This window comes from Alternaria arbusti (assembly GCF_024043155.1).
Source record: "Alternaria arbusti strain BMP 1465 chromosome Unknown scaffold_23, whole genome shotgun sequence".
NCBI lineage: Eukaryota > Fungi > Ascomycota > Dothideomycetes > Pleosporales > Pleosporaceae > Alternaria > Alternaria arbusti.
This window is the reverse complement of record NW_026249963.1, coordinates 154,013-174,367: the sequence shown is the minus strand read 5'-3', so window position 1 is coordinate 174,367 and position 20,355 is coordinate 154,013. Positions and strand designations below refer to the sequence as shown.

The window sequence follows — 20,355 nt, the reverse complement described above, 5'->3', positions numbered from 1 at the left end:
GCCGTACGTCATACCGCGGGGCTGAAATCTTGCAATTTGCGGCCATGGACACGAAAGTATCAAGTACGCCCCTTGCCGTAAGCCGCACGCCTCATCCAGGAACAGCAGCCAGATATCCTGAATTTGCCCAACCCCCAGCCCAGCACGCCGGCAGCGCTTTCTTGCTTGGGCCCGCCTCGACACGCGTAACCTAGGCCATCACGATCGATCGAAGCTGCCGGAAATTTCACTGCGCGCGCCCACCGCCTCTATAACTTCACCTCGTCTGCCCCAAGCCATTGCGCAGGACCCGCTTCTCCCGCCTATATCTGATTGCCATTTCTCCACCATTTCTACAACCTCAATCTCTGACCAGCGGGCGCCCACGCCAGACTGCTGCCCAACATGACCACCCACGTCGTCTCCCTGTAGGTACCGCTTTTCACTTGTCAGCCTGAATCAACCTGTAGATAGCGCACTATGATTCCAATCTGCACCACGTTCGCCCTTTAACAGCGCTAGTTTCCTCCCGTATACCGTCGACTTCCACGAGTCCAAGTCCAACCCCCCAAGCCCGCCAGACGCCGCTCCCCCGAAGCTGAGCGAGACCGCCCGCGAGTCCTCCGCTACTAGCATAGCCAAATCGCGGCCCGTCAGCAAGAATGCAACTGAAGAGCAGACTCCGAGCCTCCTTAAGCGGGCGCCGCCGACACACATCCAGCTGCCCAAGACGCCCATGCGTATGACGGAGCATGAGGACTTCTTCACGCCCGGCCAGCCCAGCGCGGCCACTCACTTCCCCAAGCCAGCAGACCCCCGGGGCCTGGTACGTAGCGATGCCCATGTCCCCGAATGGGGTACTACCGGTCTCTTCTTCAACCAGCCCATGTCCAGGGCCGAGCCAGCGCCTCCCGACACCATCCTCGAATACGCAAAGGCGCAGGAGCGGGCGCAGGCCCAGAAGGAGCGCATGAAGGGCTCTCACGCCGGCAAGCCTACAACGGACCCGCGATGGGCCACCGAGTACTCCGTCGTGCCAGCTGTCCAGGGCAACGGCGGCCTGACCAACGCGCTGCGCTGTGCCGTGGACAACAAATGTATTAGTGACACCATCACCGTCGGCTTGATCGGATTCCCCACAGACAGCTTGAACGAGGAGAAGAAGACGGAGATCTACGAGAAGCTCGAGGAGGAGCAGGACGCCCTCACCGTCTTCGTCAGCGATAAGGACTTCGATGGCCACTATGCGCACTACTGCAAGACCATCCTGTGGCCAGTCTTCCACTACATCATTCCCGACCACCCCAAGAGCAAGGCTTTCCTCGACCACTCATGGGTCTTCTACGTCAAGGTCAACCAGGCCTTTGCCGACAAGGTCGTCAAGAACTACAAGCGCGGAGATGTCATCTGGATCCACGACTACCACCTGTGTCTGGTCCCACAGATGATCCGCGAGAAGCTTCCAGATGCACAGATCGGCTTCTTCCTCCACACTGCGTTCCCCTCCTCCGAGGTCTTCCGCTGCTTGGCCGCGCGGAAGGAGCTGCTCAACGGCATGCTCGGGGCGAACCTAGTCGCTTTCCAGACACCAGAGTATTCCCACCACTTCCTGCAGACGTGCAGTCGAATTCTCTCCGTCGAGGCTACTGAGGACGGTGTCCAACTTGAGAACCGCTTCGTCAACGTACACTCATCGCCTATCGGTATTGATCCTCGCGCTCTCGCCCTGGCCCGCGAAGAACCTGAGGTGTTGGAGTGGATCCAGACCATGCAGAAGCGGTACGAAGGCAAGAAGGTCATCGTTGCTCGCGACAAGCTCGACAACATCCGTGGTGTCAGGCAGAAGCTGTTAGCGTTCGAGTTGTTCCTCAACAAGAACCCCGAGTGGAAAGACAAGGTTGTTATGATCCAAGTCGCCACATCTACCACCGAAGACACTGAACTCGCTGCAACCGTCTCAGAGATCGTCACTCGCATCGACGCGGTTCACTCAACCTTGACGCACAACCCTCTCGTCTTCCTGAGGCAGGATATCGCCTTTTCGCAATATCTCGCGCTTCTTTCCATTGCCGATGCCCTCGCGATTACCAGTCTTCGTGAAGGCATGAACCTTACTTGCCACGAATTCGTCATCTGCCAGGACGGTCGCGCGAGTCCGAAGAAGCACGGTCCTGTCATCCTCAGTGAGTTCACCGGAAGTGCTTCAGTCTTCCAAGGTGCCGACTTGGCTGTGAACCCCTGGGACTACAACAGCATCGCACAAGCGTTCAAGGTCGCCTTGGAGATGACTGATTCCGAAAAGGAACGCAGATATACCAAGTTGCGCGATACGGTTATGCACCAGACTGGTGACTTCTGGGTTAACAACCTCAGCTGCCATCTCTCAAAGGTCCACGAGGAGCAGTTCAAGCGCGACACCATGTCCATTCCCCGTCTTTCGTCCAGCAATCTTGCGCGTACCTACCAGGCATCTCAGCGACGACTCTTTGTACTCGACTACGAAGGCACCCTCGCATCCTACGGATCTGTTAACAACACCGTCCTGGCGAACACCGAGCGTGTCATTGTCGTGCTGAACGACCTTGTTGCTGATGAAAAGAACGATGTTTACGTCATGACTGGACGTACTGTTCGAGAGACTGAGCTTATCTTTAACCGCGTGCGAGGTCTCGGTCTCATCGCGGAGAATGGTTGCTTCTTGCGCGAACCCAGCGCGAAAGAGTGGATACAATTTCCCGACGAAGAGAAGACTGTGAAATGGAAAGACTCCGTCAAGCCCATCTTGCAGTACTACCTCGAGCGTGTCGAGGGTAGTTGGGTTGAAGAGCGCCACTGCTCCATGATCTTCCACTACAGAGCCCCCAACGATAAGGATGATTCCGCAAGCCGACATGCTGGTGACTGTGCCAACCACATTAACGATGCATGCGAGCAGCAGCGCATAAAGGCGGTTCCCACCAAGGACTCAGTTGTCATTGAGCCGATCGACTTTGACAAGGCCTCCGCTTCACAATACATCTTCAGCAAGTACCCTGAGAAGGGTCGACCTGACTTTGTGTTTGCCGCTGGAAACGACCGGAGTGATGAGGGTGTGTTCCGCTGGGCAGAGCAGTTGAAGGAGGAATGGAAGGTTCCCAATGTTCAGACCGTCACCGTCGGTGATCGCAACTCAATCGCCATGTCGACATTGCCCAACGGCGCAACCGGTAAGTTCGCATTCTTGATTTTCTAACAAGACTCCACTAACACATCCCGCAGGTCTTCTCGGCGCCCTGAGCAAACTCGCGAAGAACCCTCGTACACCCTGAAACGATGAAACACCTCTAACGAGTGAGCGAAGATGAAACCATCGACGGGATATGTCTAGCGCATTTCGATACCCTCCTTATGACCTGATGATTGGTAATGGTAACGAAAGCACGGGGAACTTACTTTGGAATGAAGGGATTGCGAAAGGGATGTTACGCACGAATGAATGTCAAGCATGGGTGGAGTCCGGTTGGTCTTTTCCTATGATAGATCTTTTCTACTCTCAATACGGAACCTAGAATCGTCATCATGATGATCTTGCTGTTGATCTGTGCGACGATGTGAGTGTGTCGAGGTCTATCTTTCTTCATCAATACGTGCACGACTAACGGCCATCGAGGCTTGTGTGAAGGACTGCCGTAGATCGAGCTACCTCGGGTGTGCCTCTTGATATTCATGAACAGCGATCCCGTTGGCGTCGCGTCAGTGCGAAGTTATAGTAAGGTATGCCAGCCTCCAACTGCAAAGTCGCGGCTATATAATGTCGTTCTCTAGCTTAGACAGACAGGAACTTGGACAAGACTTAAGCACAATGTAGCACATAAGCACTTCGAAAGCCAAAGGATGACACCATTTTATCCATTCAAATGGCAACTGCAGTCCACGCTGCAAACAAAAAGATATATACCACGAAAGATATTTAGAAACGAATCAACAAGGCATCAAGAAGGGTATCGCTTAAATCAAAAAGAATCATCCATCATCAAAAACCTCAAGCCCATCAACCAAACCCCTCTTCTCTTCCCTTTCTCTCAGTCTCACTGCACTCTAAGCAAAGTTGCCACCAGCAGTCTTCTTACTATCCGCCGCAATACTAACGCCCTTGACCACAATCTCCTTACCGCCCTCACTCGTAATCTTAACATCGACGCTATCCGCGCCAAAGCCAGCCGGGTTCTCAAAGAAGTTGTACGGCTTACGGGTAGTCGCCTGCCAGGTCTTGCCAGAGTCTACGGAGACTTCGAGTTTGGAGACGGCCACGTTGGAGTTCATGACTTGCATGCTGAACCAGAACTTCGAAGTGCCGGATTTGTTCTTGAGGACGATGGGGGTGGTGATGCCGCAGGGGACGGGGGTCCAGTCGACGTTGATTATGCCCTTGGAGGGCTCTGCCAGTTTGGCGAAGCCGTCGGGGTAGAGGTCGAGGTGGTTGGGGCCGCAGCTGTGGTGGAGTTAGTAGGGGGTTTCTTGTGGGAATTTGTCAAGGGAGGTTGCTTACCCTGGGCATTGGTCGGTGACCATGGCAGTGATTTTGTTACCGTTGGGGCCGGTTACGCTGACGCACACACCGCAGGCGTTGCCGTTGTCCCAGTTGGAGTCGGAGAGCGCGGTGCCGTAGAGGCCGGCGGGGATGGTGTAGCCGACGAAAGAGCACATTCCGCCCTCAGTGTTTCCGCCGTAGAAAGTGGCTTCGCCGCGCTTGGAGGCGGCAGATGAGACGGCAGCCTTGTCAGCGGGAGCCGCGGCTTGGGATGCGGCAGGAGCTGGAGCCTTGGACTCGGAGGCAGGCACTGCGGCAGCGCTGGATGACTGGGCGGCAGCATAGGACCTCGATGCTTCACTCTGGGGGATCGGAGTGTAGGCAAGCGAGCTGTATTCCAGCTTGGTGGTCGGGAGAACGCTCATGGTAGGGTAGGAGGGCGAGCTGGAAGATCCTGCAGGCTTGAAGAGAGCAGAGGTCGTGGCGTTGCCATAGGGAGCACCGGTTGGGTGAACGGTGACGGTGGTGAGGATCTCCTTGGTGCTAGTGGATGTGACATCCTCGACAGCGTCGGGAGTAGCAGAGCCAGCACCGGGAGTGACAGTGACGTAGACCTTCTCGTAGGTGGTGGTGTAGACAGTGCTCCTGGAGGAGCAAGCGCCAGACTTGCTAGCGGTGGCGTCGGCAACATCCACGGGCTTTGCAGTCTCGTACACTGTTTCAGTTGCGGTAGTGGTGACAGTCTGCTGGGAGCAGACGGACTCAGCAACAGCGAGACCCGCGATGGGGAGAAGAGAGAAGAAGGTGGACTTCATGGTGTCTGATGACTGTTTGATGGAGTGACGGAAGATGGAATTCGAACGACGACTTGTTGGAAAAGACTGTGTAGGATCGTATCAACGAGTCCAAGTAATGAATGGCAGCAGCTCAGCGGCTTGCAAAAAAAGATGGAAGTTCGACTTCGTGTTGAGAGAGTTACCAGAAGCTTGAAGCTCTACGAAAGGGCGTCCCCGCCCTACATAAAGGCCTCAAACAACGCTTACATCTCATTTTACTTGACTAACCCAACGCAGCGCCACGCAGTAAACTAACATGTGGAAATTTGCGCTCGGGAGGAATGCGAATAAGCTCATCTCTTGATCACCAATTCCGTTGTCTCGACCCACCGAACGTAGCGGGAAAATGCCGGCCAGGTACCCACGCGCTTCTCGCCTTTTTCTAGTCCAGCCCCAGTGATATGCATCCGTTGATTGACGGGCGTTTGGGGTTGAGCAAGTCAGAGTCCGTTTCAGAAAATGCTTGTGTCAATGCTTGGTATGATGAGTTGGGGGCATTGTGAGTCGTGTGGCGCTAAGCCGTAGGATGCGCTAAAAGGCGATCAAACATGCGTGAGATGAGAAGACGGGAACACGCAGTATTTTTGAAATTCGCTGCCGGGAACCGGATTTTGAAAAGTAGAACACCGCAAGCGACGTTCTACAACTGCCTGTTGCGCAGCCGTAGCATGATGCGTTGTTTAGCAGTAACGCCGCAAGTGTGTTGTGTGGCTATGCGATACTAATTCGGGAACCAAAGCGTTTCAAGGAAACCGATTTGTGGCACTTCGGGACTTTATCGGCCGTGTAGTACAGTCGCGTGGTAACTACTAGTGAGTCTAGAACCAGTGTATATATTACACGAAATACCGAGCGTAGTCCGGTGATGGTCCGGTGGATATTGTTGACTCGGTAGACGCCCGCAACATCGTCGACGAACCTGCTACATGATCCCGCGTTCTCCACGTTGCGCTTAGATGGAACCCAATCTGTAGACTGTTGACCATATCAGAACTGTGAATCCATAAACGGATGTAAGGATGCGTAGATGTGGATCCGAAGCCTTCCCCATACAAGTACAACAGGCTAGAGCATACAATAACAGCCCCGCGATGGCGTCAGTGGTACTCCTACCGTCAATCTAAATATCGGCTCCTTCCAGAGAGATTGTTCGCTGAGAAGTCGCTTGCATTCGGGTGTAGCCAGAATTGTCGTAGTCGCAGTGACAGCACACACGTCGAAGTCTCCGCTTGGAACAGGGCCATGCCAGCCAGAACCGCTGCGATGTCGCGACATCTTGGTCTTCGCAAAGAATACGAGAGTATTTTCGTCCTGGTCATCTTTGACTTGTATGATGAACCAATCGCGCTTGAGCGCGTTCTCGCCTTGCTTCGTCGCCGAGTAGAGTTGTGGACGGCGTAATCTAGCAACTAATGACAAGCTGCCGTCATCTGGACGTTCATTCCACAACGATGCAGAAGTTGTTCATTCCCGGTCCGTCTCTGATCTTCCTTTTCTCAGCCGTCGTAGCCTTGGGCTCATTTGTCAAGGTAAACAAGTAGTAGCACAGCTTTGAAGTGTTTTTGCTGAATCTCATCGTAAAACCTAGATCGCCCATGATTGCCAGAAACAGCTCTTCGTCGAGATAGCGTGAGTTGTCGACGCACGGTAGAGGTAGAACAAAGAATAGAGCTGGCAACACGGAATCGGCCGTCTCAGTCCATGCAACGCCCTTTCTCAAGAACTTGGTGATACGTTTGAGCATCTCGCCTCGACCAACTGCATCCGGAACATAGTTGAGTACAAGAGATAGGGAGATAATATCGAAGCGCTCATCGTCGCATGTAGGAAGTGGGCGCTCCATGAAATCCTGCTTTTCGATGCCCGGCCCTTGACTGTTCAGATCGATCCTCGTCATGTCGATGACGCTTGCGTACTTGGAGATCTCGTTCTTGGTTGACAAAGCTCCAACTTCGAGACATCTGAGTTCGGCGTCGCCAGCCCTACGACGATCCCGTGCTTTGGGGTCCAAAACCTTGGATTGCTGGAGCCAGTCGACTAACAGCTTGCTAGAATCACCACCCCTGTCTTTCGCCTGACCTTGCTTGCTTGCAGCCTGATACATCTTGATGCCTCCATTCTTTTCGATAGCTCGCGCGATCTCTTCTGCCGAGCTCACATCCCCTTTCTTCAAGGCTGCTGCATGCTCCTTTTGTAGTCGGTGATGGGTGCGAATGATAGTCCTGGAGCGCTCCGAGGTCATCCGCTCTTTTGGCTTGCTGACGGGTGGTCGACCATGCGACAGAGTCTTTTGGCGCTTTTTGACGGTCATGACGATTTTGATGTTGCAGTCACATGGCTGAGGTAAGGTGATGGATGAGCGACGCCGAGAGCTCAGATGCAAGGATTTGGCGCTAGCGTGTTAGCGTGCTTTCTTCCCACACTCGACTTGTAGCCGGAGCAAAAACCACAACTTTTCGATTGCGACTCTCGACACTAACTCCAGGACCACCACAACCGCCAAAATGGGACCCAAGGCCGTATCCAAGAGTACGTCAACGCAAACACCGCAACCGCGAAATCGAGGACGAGCATAAATGTCGCAAAGTGGCACCGGACCGCGGCAGCAGCCTGTGGAAAAAGGGAACTTTGCGAATGCGCCTCGATCAGCGACCCTCCCATTGCGCTCATCGCTAACATTATTGACAGCCCCTACCAAGACTGGCAAGCAGGCCAATGCTGCTGCCAAAGCGGCCCTCCGCGGCGTAAGCCTCCCTTGATCCTCTTGAGTCGTGTCAGAAACATACCTCTGACGGGCTGTACTTCTCGTGTGATGGGCACAATTAACGAGATGACAGTCGTATGCGAACAAGAAGCGCGCGATCAGGAAGAACACCAGCTTCCACCGGTATGCCCGACTCCAAGACTGCGAGATGTTGCCTGCTAACGCGTCGCAGCCCCAAGACCCTCGAGCTGTCCCGCGCCGGCAAGTACCCTCGCAAGTCGGTCCCCCATGCCCCCCGCATGGACGCCGAGAAGGTTCTCATCCACCCTCTCAACACCGAGTCGGCCATGAAGAAGATTGAGGAGAACAACACCCTCGTCTTCATCTGCAACGTCAAGGCCAACAAGCGCCAAATCGCCGCCGCCCTCAAGAAGCAGTACGACGTCAGCTGCGTCAAGATCAACACCCTGATCCGCCCCGACGGCTCAAAGAAGGCTTTCTGCCGCCTCACCGCCGATGTCGACGCTCTCGACATTGCGGCCACCAAGCTCGCCATCGTTTAAAGAGGTGGTCTCTGTATAAGGGAAGGCATGGTCATGATAGGGTCTGGTTATACCCGGCAATGGAAAAAGCGATGTGATATGCATGGCGGGCGTTCATGGGATAAACGTAGTCACGGTGACTCGAATGAATCAGATTTCCACATGACGCCAAGTTGGACTTGGTCCTCAACAACCTTTACATTTCCGTGCTGTGACATCGTTCTTTCCTGAATTGTGATTCCTGGACCTGCAACATAGCTTGATCTTTCGATTAAAGAAAGATTCGAATAACCATGAAAGTTTGCTGGGTAGGAGAGATCAATGCAATGCTGGACGCAGCGCAATGTCTATCATGTACCTCATATCTCCATTCCAAATGCCATACACCCGACACTTCCCGCTATGCAGTGTTGTACAGATCATCAAGTCTCATTATCATACACTCCCGTGTCACCCCTCCCCTCTCTTCCCATACACCATCTATCCCCTCAACCTCTCCAACTCCCTCAGCACAACCATATTCGCATCCAAGAACCGATCCACACACTGCCTCATGCACGGCTCCTCGTACTTGTCCAATTTGCCTGCCTTGACGGTACCCGCGGGGATGCATTTGCGGAAACATGTGTCGGTGAGGGAGTGTATCGCTATTTGGAGAAGCCGAGTTAGCGAATGGGTACTTATGGGAGTGGGACATGGGAAGGCGGGAAGGAAGGGCTTTGGGTGGAGGGTGTGCTGGTCGAGGGCGGTTGTATCCACAGAGGGAGGTGGTAGAGGCATAGTGCATAGACTCAATTCGTCGCAAGAGAGCTTTTAAAGGAATAAAAAGACGTACAAGATTGAATCCTAGCCTTCTGTCCCTCATTCATAGCGAATTGCTGCAGTTCCTGCTTGTCGCGGTCGGACAGCTTGCTCAAGTCGGCATTGCCGAAACCGCCACCACCTAGGGAATCCATCTTTTTCTCTTGTGTGTATGTGTGGTCGCGAGACTGCGCCGGTATGTATCGGGAGGTTATTCGGGTGGAGGACGAAGACGGTGTGGCTGGTTGCAAGTGCGGGCTGTAGGTAGTTTTTGTGTGGATTGACGTACTTGAAGCTTTGCGCATCGGAGGTTCAGCCGCGGAGGGACCGATGCGCGTTAGTCAGCCTTTGGGGTGAGACGAGCAGTCACAAGGTTTGGATTTGCCAGACTTCCTTATGTCTCTAGATATGATATCGCATTCTATATACTCTCTCTTTTCCAAGGTCCAAAGTGCCAGATTGACAAAAGGTCCGATGTCATGAATGGAAGCAACAACAAAACACTACCTGGGCAGCGTCATCCTTAGAACATGCTCCCGAACAACTTGTTTTCCATCTTCACTTCTTCGCACTACTCGGGTCTCATTGTATACATCAACACCCTCCGCAATTTCCTCTTCGCTCGCTGCAGATGCCGTGGGACCGGCAACATAAAACAAGAGATAGGGCCAGTTACCCTTTTCGTCTGATTTGAACACTCTCACCTTGGAGATGAACTTGTTACCCCCCAACCGTCTTTTGTGCTGCATGAGAAAGTAGCCAGCCCATCTCCCAACAGGACTTCCCAATAGAGCTTTTCCAGCGTCCGTATCCATGCTAAAATCGTGTCCTGGCCACCGCTCCGGATCCTCTTTCGGTGGCGACAGCGTACCCAGCGCACGCTCGATGTGTCGAGTCGTCTCTGGATTGACGATCAGCATAACGAATAGATACCTGATGTTCTGAAAGTTCCGCCTGTTGGTATGAACGCGATTCCAGAACGCCCACGCCATGTCCGAGGCACTGCGTATAGCAGGCAGTTCATCGGCAAGGGGAACGCGGTCCCACAGCACACTTGCTCCTTTTGCGGCGGAGTAAAGAGAATTCGCGTATATTGCGCCTGCTTGTGAGTTGGCGCCGATGTTGAAGCCTGCGTTCGTAACGCGGTAGTATTTGCCGCACACCTCGTATATTTGATGATCTATGGCGGGCATCTCGCCATCTATCTTCAACACCGCTGGGCTGTAGCAATGCTCGATTTTGAAACACTGGTTTGGACCACCCTGTCGCATGCTCTTAGTTCCAATGCCTAGATCGTCAAAGGCTCTCTTCAGCAGGTGGGTTGAAGAGCTGTCGAAGTCGCATTCTGGGTCTGCCTGTTTGGCGAGAGCTTCATTCGCATCGTTGTAGCCCCATTCACGCAGCTTGGCGACGAGATCACCGTCGAATGGACTTTCCGCAGTGGTGCCTAGGTTGTAGAGAGCCGCGGCTTCAGCGTCGCTGGATTTCATGCCTTGGAGGAGCTTGGCACCGCGGGCGACAGCCAGTGTCCATCGGTCGTCGTCGGCTGCTGTAAACGGCTCGGTGGCGGCATCGAAATGAAGTTTGTTGGCGAAGGTAGAATTGGTGAAGAATGCGAGTGTAGTGTTGGAAGGAGCGGCTGGGGGGACAATAGCCAGAACAGAAGTTGCGAACAACAGCAAGACCCTCATCGAGCGTGATTTGAGACCCGCCCACATTCTTGGCTAGTTGCAACGGATGTTGAATTAAGAATATTGTAGATCCCAAAGATAAAAATGTATAATGAAACAGCCGAATCTGGTAATTCCCTCCACAAGTGTCCGCCGAAAGTGTCTCAATAAGATATCAGGAAATCGAATAAATCCGCCTACATATATGTGTGCATGGTTGAAGATGGCGGATGCGATATCGGGGGGCAGGCAATCGACAAGGCGGTCTAGATAAGTCGGTCTAAGTAGGATGGTGAGGAAATACCATCGCAGTAAAAGATGAGAGAGCAAACACAGCCAGTAAGCGGTGAAGCGTCAGAGTTCAGTTTTGCCTCTATGTTGACCAACACACGAGAAGCACATTGGGAGAATGCAGACCTCAAACTCACTTGATGCTATGCAAAATAATATTCCATATTGAGAACAACCCTCCAAATGCACAAGAACGCCATACCTATTAGCACCCGGATATCAAACTTTTACTAAACAAACACATTACCAGACAACTATTGTCATTCCGACATCGTCATGATCTCCATACTTTCGTTCCTAAGCCCCAATCATCTCTTTGGGCAGGCATGCAAAAACAGTGCTGATGATAGCCATAATAGTGCTGACGACAATCAACACCCAGTTCATCGTCTTCTCCCCACTAGATATCTCTTTTCCGAACAATTTCAAGTGAAACGCCAAGGGTAGGATGATGCAAATGCTAAAGCAGGCGACACTGCCGAGGAGTGTCATAATGCGGTCGAATGAAGGAAATACGATTGCGATGATAACGAATATGACGATGGTAACGATGCGAAGGGTGATCTTGAGCGCTCCTCGAGTGAGTCCGCTCATGCCGTCGATGGACGAGGACATGGCCAGGGAGCGCGTGTCCAGACCGAAGAGAACTTCCAACGTGCTGACGATAGGGCGTGCGTTGAGCGGGATCTTGGTCAACGGAATGATGGCGATGCAGATGGCGATGAAAACGGATATGCCTTGAGGAAAGCCTTTGGTGAGGAAGATGTTGCTTGTCACTTCCTCTTTGACACCGTCTCCGAACATGAGGATACCAGCACAGGCCATACCGACATCGATCAAGTAGGTGAAGATGTAGGTGACATTGACGGCCTTCCTGTACTTGTATGGGTGTCGCATGTCGCGGTAGATATTTGGGAAAACAGAGTGGCCACCCCAAGGAGACATGAGTAGACCAATCGAGAGTGGCACGGTCATCCAGTTGTCGGGGAACAAATATTGGGTCATTGGCTGACGAATGGAGCCGGGAGCGTCGGGTTTGGCAAGTCCATCGACCCAGATAGCGAGGGTGACTATTTCGTGTTAGCTGACGTATATGAAGCATGTGGTTATTGACTCACTTCCAAAGCAAGACATTACACCCAAAATAGATGTGAATGACAGAAAGCGGAGGGGTAGGAAGCTCAATGGTATCAAGATCAGCCCGCAGACAATCTTCCATTGGAAGACGTCCCAACCGGGGATGAGAGCGTCCATACTGTCAGCGAAAAGCACGACCAATGCTACACATGCTGCTAGTAGCTCCAGCGAGAACAGAATGCTGGTGGCCACTCGCGCTTTGGTTCCAAAAGAGACGTAGGCAAGATCAGCAAAGGTAATGAGAGAACCATCAACGTCGAGACATTTGGCTAGGAGCTTTGCAGTGTAGCCAGTCACTATGGCAGACCATGCGAGGAAAACCATGCCTATCAGCCATCCAGAGTACTTGAGCGCAAGTGGCAACGTGAGCAGTCCAACGCCGACCAGAACGTTGACGGAGTTGAAGATTGTCTGGGGTAGGGTGGATTGACCAACAACTACGTTGATAATGTGTCCATCCTCCTCAACCTGCTTGACCAGGAGCGGCTCTCGTTCTTGTTCTGGCTCCCCAACGCCCTTCATCTGTTGCTCTGTGAAGAGTCGGCCGGCATGGCGCATGGACGACTCGTTGACGCGCGAACTCAGACTGCCGTATCCCGTGCCATAACTCGCGCCGAAGGGTGACGATAGCGAAGGTTCGATCTGGAAGATGCTCGACCCTCTCCCTCGCAGGCGCTGTTCGACGCCGTTGGGCAGCAGCTGGCTCCGCTCGGTCGCGCCATTCTCCTCGTCTGTGATGGCATTGTCGGATGCGCGTCTGCCCTCGTTCTGGAAGGCCTGTCGCAGGGCGGATCGTTGGTCGGGTACTGGTGTGGGCAATCCGCTGCGCGAGAAGTCGGATTCCTCTGTGTCGTCGCCGTCTTCGTCGTCTGTCTCGACGCGGAAGGAAGGGCGCACGGGGGTGATCTCGAAGAAGCCTGCTGCACGCTGCCACGATCGCGCAAAGTTGTTGATGCTGTTGACGCCTCCAACTTCGCCCAGCGCGCTAATCTGCTGTCCTACGGAAGACCTGCTTTCTGTTAGCTGCCGTGTCACGCGAACGGCGCGATATGCTCACCTCCGCCTGCGCAGCTCTCCCGCGGTGCCCGTCCACCTCCCGGCATTGCTCTCTCCACTGGGCCGCCTCGAGAGCTCGTCCCACTGCACATGGCTCTCCGTATCTGAGTCGATGGATGGGCGGTTGGAGTCGTAGGCGCTCCAGGCGGATGGCTGCTTCCCTCTGTTATCCATGGTGAGTACGTCAGGGCGTCACGACAGATGGAGCAGGCGCGACCAAGAAGAACGTATGGGGCAGGACAGGCGATATATCGTCTAAAACTGTTGATTCAAACCCTGCAGGGAGGCGGGAGCTACTTGAGTCGAAAGCTGGCTATCGTCGGGATGAGATTGCGCCTGGTGGATTGCGGGTGATAGCCGCTATCCATGACCGTCCTGATTATATAAAGAAGCGCCGAGCGAGACACTTCTGCCATAGAAAGACGCAGAAAGTCAAGATGGCTATCACGAGGGATTCATGCGGCCCCGCCGGTCTGCCGTCATAGCTGCCCCCAGCCGGAGCTACCCAAGGCACGCGCTGATAACGGGTTACTGCACATGCGCTGCTGCTGCTCTCCATGCCCGCCGCCCGCTGAGTGGCCGTGCAAGCGAGCCTCTGTCAGCGCCCAGTCGACTGCCCTACCGTGACTGTGCTGCCTTACGGGCACAGTCAGGGACAAATAAATTCACATAAGCCGAGTGGGCTGCCGTTTGCCTCTCCTGAAGACTTTCGCATTCACGTAGCCAAGGCGCGCAGTAGTCACAGGCCGCGCTCTCCACCCTCCTCCCGCCGCCAGTCGGCAGCTACGTCGCTTGTTCTTGCCCCTCGCCGAACAAGAAAATCTCTCGACCCCACCAACACCACTACCTCACCTCGACACCACCGCCGCGACCATGTCGTCCGGGAAGAATGAGCAGCCCAATGAGGCCGAGAAGAACATTGAGATCTGGAAGGTCAAGAAGCTAATCAAGCGTCTCGAAGCAGCCCGCGGGAATGGCACATCCATGATTTCCCTCATCATCCGTATGTGACACCTGACGACCTAGCAAAATGCCGCAGACTGACCATGTGTAGCGCCCAAGGATCAGGTTTCACGTGCCGCGAAGATGTTGGCTGAAGAATTCGTGAGTACCAGGACACCCTGCGCCGGCGCCGTCACTAATTTTCCAGGGTACCGCCTCCAACATCAAGTCGCGCGTCAACCGTCTCTCCGTCCTGTCGGCCATTACCTCGACCCAGCAGCGCCTCAAGCTATACTCAAAGGTCCCGCCCAATGGCCTCGTTGTCTACTGCGGTGAAATTATCACCGCGGAAGGCAAGGAGCGCAAGATCAACATCGACTTCGAGCCCTTCAAGCCTATCAACACGTCGCTATACCTTTGCGACAACAAATTCCACACCGAGGCCCTGAGCGAACTGCTAGAGTCGGATCAGAAGTTTGGCTTCATCATCATGGACGGAAACGGTGCGCTCTTTGGCACTCTGTCTGGAAACACGCGTGAGATTGTCCACAAGTGAGTGCGACCAATACCTTTTAGCATACAGCTCACTAATCGGTGCAGGTTCTCCGTCGATCTCCCCAAGAAGCACGGCCGTGGTGGTCAATCCGCTCTGCGTTTCGCCCGTCTTCGTGAAGAGAAGCGCCACAACTACGTCCGCAAGGTCGCCGAACTGGCTGTACAGAACTTCATCACCGCCGACAAGGTCAACGTAGCCGGTATCATTCTCGCTGGTTCCGCCGACTTCAAGAACGACCTTAACCAATCCGATCTCTTCGATAACCGTCTGCAGTCCAAGGTCATCAAGGTCGTCGATGTGTCCTACGGAGGCGAGAACGGTTTCAACCAGGCCATCGAGTTGGCTGGCGAGACCCTCAGCAACGTCAAGTTCATTCAGGAGAAGAAGCTCATCAACGAGTACTTTGACCACATCTCCAAGGACTCCGGCAAGGTCTGCTACGGTATCGACGACACCCTGAAGGCTCTGGAGGCTGGTGCTGCTGAGACTCTGATCGTCTTTGAGAACCTGGAGATTACTCGCTGGGTTCTCAAGAGCTCTGCGGGCGCGGAAATCATCCTCCACACCACCAAGCAGCAAGAAGAGGACCGAAGCATATTCATGGACAAGGAAACCGGCCAAGAGATGGAAGTCATCGATCAAGGCTCCATGCTTGAGTGGCTCGCCGAGAAGTACCGCGACTTTGGTGCCAACCTGGAGTTTGTTTCCGACCGTTCATCCGAGGGCAACCAGTTCGTCAAGGGCTTTGGTGGTATCGGCGCCATCCTCCGTTATGCGCTCAACTTTGAGCAACTGCAAGACTTCGACGAAGATGAAGATGAATTCTACGATGATTGACGGTTGTGCGTCCTCGCTGACTGCGAGGTAGCGTCCCCACTCGCTCCGAGTGACGGAACGTCCGCTACCTGCGCGAAAAGTCAAAAAGACGTGTCCGAGATCAAGGCCGGAGTAGTCGAAGCAACGACACTTCGCCTTTCCAGATTGTAAGATGGGAGTGCCTATGGAGGGTTTGCAATGTACGACTAGTATCCGTCCCCCAGCAACCATTGACTAATTTTTACAAGGTCGACCAGCACCATTCTTACCACGACCCGCTCTCGCTTGCATGGAGAGGCAGCAGCCTCATACAGGCTCGACCTCTTCAAACCTCGGTCTGAGAAGCTCTAACTTAGCTACAATAAGGACTAGAAAGCATAGGGATCCAGAACGGTGGCTACCGTCAATTGTCGATTGCGAACCTCTTGAAAAGTAGTCCTTTACGGAAGAAGGACAGGCAGATTGCTCGCCCAATATGCGTCAGCTTGTCGCTCGCTCTACTCCAGCTGAATATAAAATTGATTTGAGAATGAGACTGAATGTTCTGAGTGATGCGCGTGACGTTCTGTGCTTTGTCCATGGCCCCACCCTTTCGATCAATTTCAAGACAAACATTAGGGCGCAACACGCCCCATGGGGATGACAAGTTAGTCTTTGCTTTTACTAGCGCCGATACCGGGTTCCGACGTCATTCCGAGATTTGGTGATTTATCTTTGTACATACGCAACATCTCAGGAACCACGCACAAACATGGCAGATGAAAAGAGACCGATCGTGGCTTTCTTAGGTCCTGAGGGCAGCTACACACATCAGGTGAGTCAAATTAAAAAGCGGAATAGAGGTGATTGAGTTCCCCCACTCAAATCTAGCCATCAGCTTGAACAGACAATGTCACTGGTTCAGTCTTTCGTCACAACCACTTTTCCGTATATCCTTCCTTCCGTCACAGAAATCCGAGTACACACATATTTCTTTTCCTTCCCCCATCAAGATCAACCCTCACACCCAACCCCCACATCCACATCCTAACAACACCCCCCACAGGCCGCCCTCTCCGCCTTCCCCCCAGCATCACCAACAACGCCACCAGTAACCCTCACCCCCTCCATAACAATCGAAGACGTCTTCTCCGCCGTCCAATCCGGCATCGCATACCGCGGCGTCGTGCCCTTTGAAAACAGCTCAAACGGCAGCGTAGTCTTTACCCTCGACCTCTTCGCCGACCTCAACAACAAGTATCCTGATATTCTTGTTACGGGAGAGGCGTATGTGGCTGTTAAGCACTGTTTGTTGGGGTATTCGAATGCTTCAAGTACCGGCGAAAGAGATGGAGATGGAAGAGATGGAAGAGATGGAACCGACTTCTCGCACATCAAGAAACTGTATTCACACCCTCAGGCTTGGGGCCAGTGTAAGAATTTTCTGGCTAGGTACCTCAAGACGGCTGAGAGGCACGACGTGAGTTCCACGAGCAAAGCCGCGGAAATCGCGAGTCAAGACAAGACCGGCGAGTCCGCCGCGTTATCTAGTGAAATCGCAGCGGAGCTCTTCGGACTGGACGTGCTGGCCAAGGAAATCAACGATAAGAAGGGTAACAGCACGAGGTTCTTCGTCATACGCCGGAAAGACGATGATGGGGGTGTAGAGACGACTACCGCGCCAAATTCCAGAACTACTATTACGACGCCATCACCCAGCTCCAACGCAAACACCTGGAAATCACTCGTTACCTTCACCATCGAGCATTCCAATCCTGGCGCGCTGGCGAATTGTCTGACGGTGTTTTCACGTCATGGGATCAATTTGACGAGTATAAATACGAGGCCGAGTGGAGTGCGGAATTGGCATTATGTTTTCTTTGTGGAGTTCAAGGGGAGGAAGACGGATGGTGGTGGGGGAGACGGGGATGGAGATGTGGATCAGGCTCTGGGAGAGCTGGATAAGGTGTGTAGGGGGTGGAGGTGGTTGGGGAGTTGGGAGAATAGGCTTGTGGATGAGGGGGAGACAGGGGGAGAGTGAGGCGGTGATGGTTCGGTGGATGGTGGCGGGGGGAGGGATGAGGGGATCAGAAGGAGATGTTTTGTTTCCTTCAGGGTGGTTTCTAGGGATGGAGGATATCATTTAGATCACATTGACATCTCAACACTCTAAGATGCGTGGAATTGCTCTTTCGTAATCTCGTTCGTGAACTACTTCACTACCCACCAAGGCTATTACTTAACATACAGACGGTTTTTCTTTTTGAATCTCCCGGCACGATGCTGTTCGCCAATGCATCCTCGTAGTCACCACATAGCGCGACAAACACCTACTTCGTCCGGTCAGGAATAGGTTCCTTGGGCGCCCTCCACTCCTTGACAAAAGGCAAGAAGTCAGGCTGACCCGGAATGTATTTCCTTAGCACCTCCGGAACGACGAAGCCTTCGGGTGTCTGGTAGTTCTCAAGGATACAGCAAAGAGTTCGCTCAGTCGCGCATACTGTAACACACAAATCAGTTTCCTGATTCCCTTCTCAAGCGAGAAGATGGGGTGCCGGGAGTAACTTACGAGTACCGTTAAGCGCGTGAACATACTCCTTCCTCGTGGCGTTCAACTTCTTAATCCCATGTCTAATCTCCAGCTCGCGAGTCTGGTAGTCGGTGCAGTTGGAAATGGAAACAAGCTCCTTGTACTCTCCACCACCTGTGACAGGGAACCAGGCCTCAAGATCGCGCTTCATCGAAGCTGCGTTGTTTAGCGCACCAGAAACGATGGCAACAACCTGATAAGGTAGACCTAGGCTCTGGTAGAACTCCTCGGAGTTGGCTAGCATCTCGTCGAAAGCTTCCCAAGACTTCTCGGGGTTTGTGAGGAGGAACTGCTCAACCTTTTCGAACTGGTGTATCCGGAAAATTCCCCATGCGTCTTTGCCGTGCGAACCAGCTTCTTTCCGGAAGTTTGTGGAGTATCCGGCGTACTTTATGGGCAGTTCCTTGTCGTGTAGCCACTCCTCGGAGTGAAGGGCGGAGATGGGTTGTTCTGAGGTGGCGATGAGGTACTTGTCGGTCTCTGGCTTGTCCTTGCTCTCGGTGACCTTGTAGAGTTCCTCGTCAAAATCGGAGAGTTGTGCAGTTTTGGCCATCTGGTCGCGGAGCATGAAGAAGGGCGGTTGGTTGGGTGTGAAGCCTTTGCTGAACTGGGGAATGATTGTGTCAGTATAGCGTTCTTTACAACTTCTCTCTTCGCGCTTACCAGGAACTCAAGACCGTAGTTGATGAGCGCTTGGTTGAGGAAGACACCGTATCCAGTCAGGCAGTATCCTCTGTGCCCAACAATCTTGGTGCCTCTCTCCGGGTCGTAACCGTTCAACCGCGCAAGTACACCATGATGTGGGATGCCATCTGCCTTGAACTCTGCTTTCCGGTCCGCAGGAGCCCATGTCTTCTGAACCGCGTTGTTGTCCTCGCTATCGCTAACTGGAACATCCTTGTACACGTAGTTTCCGACCGTCTTCGTCTTTGTGAGCAGCTTGGCCAGTTTCTCCGCAGCTTCAGCCTCCTTCTCCTTCTTCTCGGCCTCCAACTTCTTCTTCTCCTCGAGCAGCTCGGAGGCGTCTTCCTTTGCCTTCTTCTTGGCGCCGATGTTCTTCTGGACCGCGTTTATCTTGGAGCCGAATTGGGTGGCATCGTACTGTGTGCGACGGTGGTCTGTAGCCGGTGTAAGTTCTAGTGACCCTCCCGGCAAGACTTTTGGAGTCGCTCTTGCCTTCAAAGTCTGCGATGATCTCGTCGACAATCTCTACGGGCGCGCATCGCTTCTTCTGGGACTCGCGGATTTTCTGGTCACAGTATTAGCATGAGAACAACATTCAATGTCGCGCGAGAACGAGTCGGGGAATACATACGTCGGGCTCGCCGCCGCGCTCCTTGATGAAGTCATTTCTGTATAGACGCGAATGTCAGCCCATATCTCTTCATACCCCCAACGCAACCTCCAATCTCGCCCTCTCCATGCCTACTCCCGCAATTCCAGCCCCTCCAAGCCCGACTTCAGCGCGTGCGCATTCAAGCAGCTCCCACTTTCTCCTCGCGCAAAAAAAAGAGGCAACGTACATATCGAGCATCCTGTTCGTCTCTAAGCTTGCGTATCACAAGCAGAATTCCGTCGTGTGTGGTGTGAGTAGACTCGTATCGAGAGATGTACAAAACGCGGGACTCATCAGTGTCCCGCACCTTACTCAAACAGCGACAGGGATTAGATTGAGCGACCCGCACTAGAGCGAATCAGGACGAGTCTGCTCAGAACGCTTGGCGTTTTCCGCTTTGGCTGGGATACCACGCGGATTGAAAGTGCTGCACTCGATGGGCGGGATGCGAAACTGCCTTATTGGGAAGGTAGAAATGAATGACGTATGCACCGGTGATGTGACTACATTTGTGCATGTTGTAGATGGGTTACCTCTCACAACTCCAGGTTTACAGGAAAGCATCGGAGGCAAAACACATCTTGCAGAGCATCAAAGCTCAAACTGCCGA

The 20,355-nt window shown here is 53.4% G+C and overlaps 9 protein-coding genes across 9 annotated transcripts; 4 read left to right on the top strand and 5 right to left on the bottom strand.

The window, feature by feature from the left end:
• Positions 1-384: 384 nt before the first annotated feature.
• J4E86_010599 (uncharacterized protein) lies at positions 385-3,287 on the top strand (the record flags this gene model as incomplete). Its single annotated transcript, XM_051451096.1, has 3 exons — positions 385-407; positions 496-3,185; positions 3,238-3,287. The coding sequence occupies 3 exons, from the start codon at positions 385-387 to the stop codon at positions 3,285-3,287; spliced, it is 2,763 nt and encodes a 920-aa protein (XP_051297759.1).
• Positions 3,288-4,056: 769 nt separating this feature from the next.
• Positions 4,057-5,304, bottom strand: J4E86_010598 (uncharacterized protein; the record flags this gene model as incomplete). Its single annotated transcript, XM_051451095.1, has 2 exons — positions 4,057-4,450; positions 4,508-5,304. The coding sequence occupies 2 exons, from the start codon at positions 5,302-5,304 to the stop codon at positions 4,057-4,059; spliced, it is 1,191 nt and encodes a 396-aa protein (XP_051297758.1).
• Positions 5,305-6,763: 1,459 nt separating this feature from the next.
• Positions 6,764-7,636, bottom strand: J4E86_010597 (uncharacterized protein; the record flags this gene model as incomplete). Its single annotated transcript, XM_051451094.1, has 1 exon — positions 6,764-7,636. One exon carries the CDS (start codon positions 7,634-7,636, stop codon positions 6,764-6,766), a length of 873 nt encoding a protein of 290 aa, XP_051297757.1.
• Positions 7,637-7,829: 193 nt separating this feature from the next.
• Positions 7,830-8,592, top strand: 60S (60s acidic ribosomal protein P2; the record flags this gene model as incomplete). Its single annotated transcript, XM_051451093.1, has 4 exons — positions 7,830-7,854; positions 8,014-8,069; positions 8,163-8,212; positions 8,262-8,592. 4 exons carry the CDS (start codon positions 7,830-7,832, stop codon positions 8,590-8,592), a joined length of 462 nt encoding a protein of 153 aa, XP_051297756.1.
• Positions 8,593-9,051: 459 nt separating this feature from the next.
• J4E86_010595 (uncharacterized protein) lies at positions 9,052-11,090 on the bottom strand (the record flags this gene model as incomplete). Its single annotated transcript, XM_051451092.1, has 3 exons — positions 9,052-9,218; positions 9,407-9,630; positions 9,880-11,090. The coding sequence occupies 3 exons, from the start codon at positions 11,088-11,090 to the stop codon at positions 9,052-9,054; spliced, it is 1,602 nt and encodes a 533-aa protein (XP_051297755.1).
• A 540-nt stretch (positions 11,091-11,630) lies between these two features.
• On the bottom strand, positions 11,631-13,700 carry J4E86_010594 (uncharacterized protein; the record flags this gene model as incomplete). Its single annotated transcript, XM_051451091.1, has 3 exons — positions 11,631-12,403; positions 12,452-13,479; positions 13,528-13,700. The coding sequence occupies 3 exons, from the start codon at positions 13,698-13,700 to the stop codon at positions 11,631-11,633; spliced, it is 1,974 nt and encodes a 657-aa protein (XP_051297754.1).
• Positions 13,701-14,399: 699 nt separating this feature from the next.
• Positions 14,400-15,861, top strand: SU2 (Eukaryotic peptide chain release factor subunit 1; the record flags this gene model as incomplete). The annotated part of the gene is made up of 4 exons (XM_051451090.1): positions 14,400-14,529; positions 14,581-14,630; positions 14,677-15,020; positions 15,069-15,861. The coding sequence occupies 4 exons, from the start codon at positions 14,400-14,402 to the stop codon at positions 15,859-15,861; spliced, it is 1,317 nt and encodes a 438-aa protein (XP_051297753.1).
• A 730-nt stretch (positions 15,862-16,591) lies between these two features.
• On the top strand, positions 16,592-17,860 carry J4E86_010592 (uncharacterized protein; the record flags this gene model as incomplete). The annotated part of the gene is made up of 2 exons (XM_051451089.1): positions 16,592-16,654; positions 16,886-17,860. 2 exons carry the CDS (start codon positions 16,592-16,594, stop codon positions 17,858-17,860), a joined length of 1,038 nt encoding a protein of 345 aa, XP_051297752.1.
• A 289-nt stretch (positions 17,861-18,149) lies between these two features.
• Positions 18,150-19,943, bottom strand: J4E86_010591 (uncharacterized protein; the record flags this gene model as incomplete). The annotated part of the gene is made up of 6 exons (XM_051451088.1): positions 18,150-18,319; positions 18,389-19,016; positions 19,073-19,527; positions 19,586-19,658; positions 19,725-19,761; positions 19,933-19,943. 6 exons carry the CDS (start codon positions 19,941-19,943, stop codon positions 18,150-18,152), a joined length of 1,374 nt encoding a protein of 457 aa, XP_051297751.1.
• Positions 19,944-20,355: the final 412 nt, after the last annotated feature.